Below are 6,436 nucleotides of genomic sequence, written 5' to 3' on the forward strand. Positions count from 1 at the left end.
AGAGAGAGAGAGAGAGAGAGAGAGAGAGAGAGAGAGAGAGAAAGCTCAAATTTTACTCACTTATTCAATCCGTCCAGATTGAGTATACCAATCTCGCCGAAAAAGTCTCCGGCCTTCATTGTCGTAAGAACTCTGCCAGTTTCGCTGATCACCTCCAGAATACCGTCGGCTATTATGAACATCTCACGGGCGACCTCGCCCTTCCGACATATCGAATCACCGGGGGTGAAAATGTAGGCCTTCATCTTTAGGACGAGATCGTGCAAAAATTCCGGCTGGCACTCCTGCAAGACAATTACGGATTATTCGCTCGAGAGACTTGCGAAATTATGTACATAGGATGCTGAAAAGTCGTTGAGAATTATGAAAATTCTCCGCCGCCGGTGACAAAACGAGATTCGAGTTTTAACGGGACAGCAGCCGGATCCGGATCTTATTACATCGGCTTTAGAATTTTTAAGGATGGAAATTCCACTCGGTATTGCCGACACACACCTCGCAGTCATCTTAAAATTTAAAGCTTCTACATGATCTGCATATAAAAAGATAATTTATGAAGACTTAACGCGCGTATCAAGCATTCGAATTTTTGCTTCGAGCTCCCTTTTGTCATGTCTCCTTTACTTCGCGTGAATGTAATTCATATCTTTGCCCATAAATCTTCCGTTAATCACGGAAAAAAGCTTTCCTACTTTATTACTATAATTAATGATAAGTGCTTCTCGAGAGGCGTTTATTTTTACTTACATACCTGCGTTGCGTTCAAGTTTAAGTATTGTAAAATATCTTGTCATTCATGTAGTTTCTGAGAAAAAAAACTTAGAAATTATAGATAAATAAAAAAGTATTATATATATACTGTATATATTAATATATATATATATATATATATATATATATATATATATATATATATATATTATCTCGGAGAAAGATGTTTCTTGAGAGAAATCATTATTTCATCTTTACATCAGATAATATTTAAAATAAACTTTTATCTGACGAAAATGAAGAAGCAAGATATTATCGAATAATTGATAGTTTCATATTCGATTTGTTACTCGATATTTCACACGAAAACACCCTACTCGTGGCCGATCGCAAGATGCGGAATATCCTGCACACCGACTTACGTGCGTATATGTACAATAACTGCGAATTGCATCGGCGTCTTTCTTGCCGGGCGTTTTAGCGCACGAATTAGATTATCTGCCACGCCTGTTCCGTGTTGTCCGAGCCGACGTCGACCTCACTGTTCGCGTCGACCTCCAGGAGTCTCGGGGTCCGCAAGATCTCGGATTCATAAGTCCACAAATCTATGCTGACACGAATCCATTGATCTTGACGCTCTAATCTCCGCGAGGTTAAACTTCCGCGAAAGTGCAAAGTTCTCTTACGAAAGAACTTCCTCGCGTCCACGGGGGTGAGTTATGGATAGACGGCGCAATGCCGTCTATCTCGGCGTTCTGGACAGGACGTCTCGCAGCTGTTACGCCTACCTCTCCTACGCGATGTATGTCGCCCTACCTTCATCGACACACATCGACGCGATCGCGGTGGATTTGTAGATTGCAGCAGATCGACGCGGAGGTAACGCGGGCACACGGAAAGGGCAAAACGAGACGGGCAGGCGGGAAGCAGGGTGGAGCGACGTCTGCGAGATTACGGCCGGAACCTTTAGTCACATTTTGTTTCCCGCAAGCCCTTGACAGTCGTGAGACGACAGTCGTAATTCTCCGTGAGATACGGTTTCTTTTTCCCGGCTCGCGGAGAGTCCTTTGCTAATGGAGTCGCGATCTTTCACCGCGATATTTCATTCGACAGACGACATACACATAGCCGGCCGACGTTCTCACACATTCTCACGTCGCCGTCGTTCTCCGATTCGCGAGCAGAGCACGGCCGATGATCGGGGCTGTTACCCCCGAGAGCTCTTGACTTCATTCAGCCGATTTACAATGGACCTCGTTAAAACGCAGTCGCGGCGCGTGGGTGGAAAAAATACGGGATGTCCGTTTGAATCGCGGTGTCGCAAATTGGAGTATTCTTCGAGGGCGGACGTTGCCCGACTGTCGTTCGCCTCCGCGAAAATGTCGTCGACACGTCGACGAGTTGCTTCGCATCGCAAGCGCCGCAGAACGGAAGCCGTCTCGCGCATAGACGGTGAAAATAAGACGAGATTGTTGTCACTTATATTCGCGCTGTGTAAATTCTCACGGATATTTCAGTTTCCCGTTAGCGGTACTCTAATTCTGACTTGAACGATATTAATTGATGGTGAAATTATTGCAAAGACGTGACAGCTAGTTTTTATTATCTCATTCAAGCAGAGGACTTTTTCTCCTCGAAAATTCCATTTTGACTTCACTTTAACGAGATTTTAATTCGGGTCTTGCACAGGCAGCGGTACGTTTAATGATGAAAATGAGAAACTTGTGGAAATGGAGGCAGCGTCCAATCGGCATTTCCTTTTTCTCCCTTTTTTCTCTTTTTTTTTTGCTAAGAGAAGTTTGATTGAGTAGCGTTCGGAGAATACAGTTGTGTGTAACGTCAACCCGGGGCTACCTCGTGCTTTCCCCGAAACGTTCGATGGCCATCGTCGAGGGAAAAGCGGAATTGCGTGTCACACGGTTTGCTTGTCACAACTTTCATAACGTCCACCGTTACATATACTGCGAGCGAGTAAAGTCGCTCTTGCATGAAAAGCATTTTAAGTAAGTTCCGCGCGCGCATACAGTCACGGTCATGCGAATGTACGTCCGCCATTTCGTATTTCTCTCGCTCGCGAGTAATACCTCGCGATACAATTTCGTATAAATTTTAATTCTAAGCCATTGCGATGCAAATTAGCGGCGCCAACAGCATGATGGAATTGTGCATACGCGATATTTCGTGAGGGGTGCGGGGGTGTTTTAGTTTCCGATTAATGTCGAAGCTGAAACGACAAGGACCGCGTAGGGCAAATACACCGTATCGTATATTTGCTCTGGAACATCTGAAACGAATACGCGATTTTCGTTATTGGCCTTTGGCAACAATCGCGGTGCTTACATTACTTTCCGGTTTATTCGCCGTGTTGCGTTCCATCTGCGTGTTGATATTTAGCAAACACCGGTTGGCCGGAGCGAAGTCGCGGGACGCTCTGCACTAATCTGTCTGGACAGCCCTCTCTAAACTTTTGGCAACGAAATGCTTCTGTGTTCGCAAGTTTGCATAGCGCGCTCCCGTTAACTCTGCACTCCACATCGTAGTGAGTGTCTTGGTGCCGCCCCAATGCGAAATTTTCGACAGGAACGCACCGCGTTAGGAAATATTCGCGCATTATTACAACTGTTTTTCGTCGAAAAAAAGGAAATATATTTTCTTGTAAAAAATTCCTCATTCAAAATTTTTTGAAATCGAATGAAAATCGGATGGAAATAGTCAGAGTCTTCTGAAACAATACAATATAAAAGAACACATGGAAAATACTGCAAGTAAACTCGAAATCGCAAGAGTGAATATTTCGCTTAAGCTTAGAGTCAATTCAGACTCCATATGAGCGAATACTTCAATCGATTAGAATGGATAGACTTCTGTGATGATGGAATCCGTCAGATTTTTAGAGTGGAATTTGACCGCAAATGAGCAAATGTCAAATCGATTAGAGTGGAATATATTCCTGTGACAGTGGAGTATATCAGATTCACTCTTCAATTCCGAGTGAAAATACTCACTGGACGATTTAGAATGTAAAATTCATTCTATGTGAGTGAAAAATCACTCGAATTCACTAGGCGGTCGATCTGCTTTTCTAATAAAGTTTCACTTCGAGAAATTAATAGTTTCCGAGAAAGTAATAAATAGAATGGCGGCATCGTCGAGATTTATAGAGTATGTAACATCCAAAAGTCGACACAGTCACGCGATTCAGCCGACTCCTCTCCGCTTGTTCGCGATTCCACATCGTGGAGCTCTTTCATTTTCCTCAATAAGATGCAGCGAAATCCGTCAGATTGCTTAATTACAGCCAGAACGCGCACGATTGCGAGAGAATAATCAGTTTTATATGTCCGTTCGGCTCGCGAAGCAATTAATCAGAAGCCACTTTCGAGATGCATTGTAGGACCGGGGCGCACGATGGGTTAATGAAAGGTGATTACGAGGCATGGACGAGGGGTCAAGGGGCACTCTTGTTGAAACGGGACGTGTGGCCGCAATTAAAAGTGGCGTAGACTCGCCAATTACAGGCGGCCGTAATGGTACCTACTGCAAAATTTCTCCCCGCCGATCGCGCGTCTGTCTACCGCGCTCTACTCGTCTCTCGTCCTGTCGCACTTCCGCAGGGCTGAAATAAAGGGATTCGATGGATTTACGCGGGCCGCAGATAGCGCTTTAAAGCCCGCGATCCGAGGTATCCTCTCAATCTAGATTCGCCGCACCGTGAACTTCATTATCTCCGCTGCACGGTGTATCTCGAGCGCGCACCGTCGCGCATGCAGCGAGAATAAACGCGCTTACTCCATCGGGATCTCTTCGAGGCGACGACTGAATCGACCATAGTTATGCAAGAATGATCCAACCTTAATGAGAAGTGTATCTTGAGAAAAATGGAGATGAAAATGTGATGCAAGGTTTAAAAGATATAGATAGCACTTGAGATCGCGTTCTTCGCGATTATTCAAGACGTTCAAGCATGCTCAATTTTCTGCTCTTTAAGAGTACTTACTGAAACAAGCTCAATCCTTAAAAGAAAATTAGTAAAAAAGACGTAAAAAATCGCGCAATTAATAGAAAGTAAAAACTGCTTTTTAATTAATTACGCGCCAATAAGATTTGACCTTTTTTGTTTCATGTAGGTTTCATATAGACCACCCATTGGCAACAAAAACTCGAAAATTATAATTTTGTGAGTTGGATCCCTCTTGCACAATTATGGTCAATTAAAATAAAAATATTAATTCCCGGAGACGTGTCTAATTCTGAACATTCTATTGTCTTACAAGTAAACCTACCCAAAAGTTACACTCCGATTTCTTCCCAATTTAGTACAAATGTAGAAGTACAAAAATTATTTAGGTCATATTTTTTCATTTTGACCTACTTTGAGTTTCACGAGCAGTTTATAGCTTTTTTCCACATAAAATCATTCGATTCCACTGTGAGACGTCGGCGGTCGGAAAAGTGGCGCAGTTAGGGTTCTTTCGGTCCGGTTGCGTGTTGGGCGTAATTTACTTTGATATTTTATTACGTTATCTTGCTTTGTTCTCTTTGCCCCGAGTTTGCTTTGTTTTTATTTTTCCGCTTTGTCTATATAAATTTTAAACTTGATTGCCGCGCTGCAGCAGTTGTCCGTGACGGCACTTCAGAATCGAATCTCGTGCAACTATGTTTTCCGCGGAGGAAGAAAAAAAATTGTCTCGAAAGTTTCTCTCAAAGGCGCGATATTGTCGTGCATATTGTCTGTCGAAGGTCATGAAAGAGACCTGCTCTGATGGAATACCTCGAGTGCGCCATTGTAAAGCAAGGTACACGCTCCAAATGAATAAAGGGATTGGCAAAATAGATCGGAGCGGATGCAAGTGGAAATGGAACGATTTTTGCCGACGGGTGTCGGTGAAATTTTCAATTAAAGCGTCTTTTTCGCCGCCCGTCGACACCGTTCGACTTGCCCGTTTCGCGTCCATTCTTTTAGAGAACATTTTCGAGAATATACACGATCGACCCGAAAAACCGTGGCGGTAATTTAGATCTCGCCCATAGAAGTCGCGCGATAAGCAGTGGACCTCCTCGTTCACCTCGTGATCAACGTTGGAAAATAAAATGTGTTTTATCGCGCGCTAGCAACGAGATCTCGAAGCCTCGGCGACGAGATTGCACTTCCTGCGCTGTGATTGCACAATTTCAGACCCTTTGCCTGCGCCGTAAGAGAGAGAGAACTTAAATGTTCATAACGAAAACGACAACGCAGCGATGAATCTTGCTGTGGAGTTCTTCATCTACAGAGTATCTGGATCTAGATATTCCAGAAGAGGCACGTGTGTCAGATAGAACTAGTTCAACTGAATTCAAAGATCCTCTTTTTGTAAAATAGTCTCTTAGTAAAATCCTCTGAACGGTTCTGCACGTATTTCGTGTCCAATAGGAAAATTGTATTCTGAAAATTATTGAAAAAATAAACTCTCCTTTCTTAGATAAGGATGTGTTGCGAAACTCATTGAAGAGTGTTGCAATCTTTAAGTAATCAATTGTACCATACTTTATACCATACAGAACTCATTCTATCGCATCGGGCGCATTGACTGGCTAATTTTCTTGAATTAATTAATAAATCTCAGAAATTATCGTGATTATTTGCAAACCGGTAGAGAATTGTTCTATTCAATTTAACAAGTTCTACTTGTAAGAGAGAGAGAGAGAGAGAGAGAGAGAGAGAGAGAGAGAGAGAGAGAGAGAG

At 43.2% G+C, this 6,436-nt stretch overlaps 1 protein-coding gene across 6 annotated transcripts in view; it reads right to left on the reverse strand.

The window, feature by feature from the left end:
- The window catches only part of LOC116849306, a 233,948-nt gene that overhangs the window by 8,687 nt on the left and 218,825 nt on the right, over positions 1 to 6,436 (reverse strand). For all 6 annotated transcript variants that reach the window (XM_032826310.1, XM_032826311.1, XM_032826308.1 and 3 more), the window contains one exon: positions 61 to 284. In XM_032826310.1, the coding sequence (XP_032682201.1) occupies positions 61 to 284 (224 nt within the window). The remainder of the gene's footprint in view (positions 1 to 60; positions 285 to 6,436) is intronic.

Source organism: Odontomachus brunneus, unplaced genomic scaffold, assembly GCF_010583005.1.
Source record: "Odontomachus brunneus isolate Ranch 3 - 2012 unplaced genomic scaffold, Obru_v1 Obru_scaffold_110, whole genome shotgun sequence".
In the NCBI taxonomy this organism is placed as follows: Eukaryota; Metazoa; Arthropoda; class Insecta; order Hymenoptera; family Formicidae; genus Odontomachus; species Odontomachus brunneus.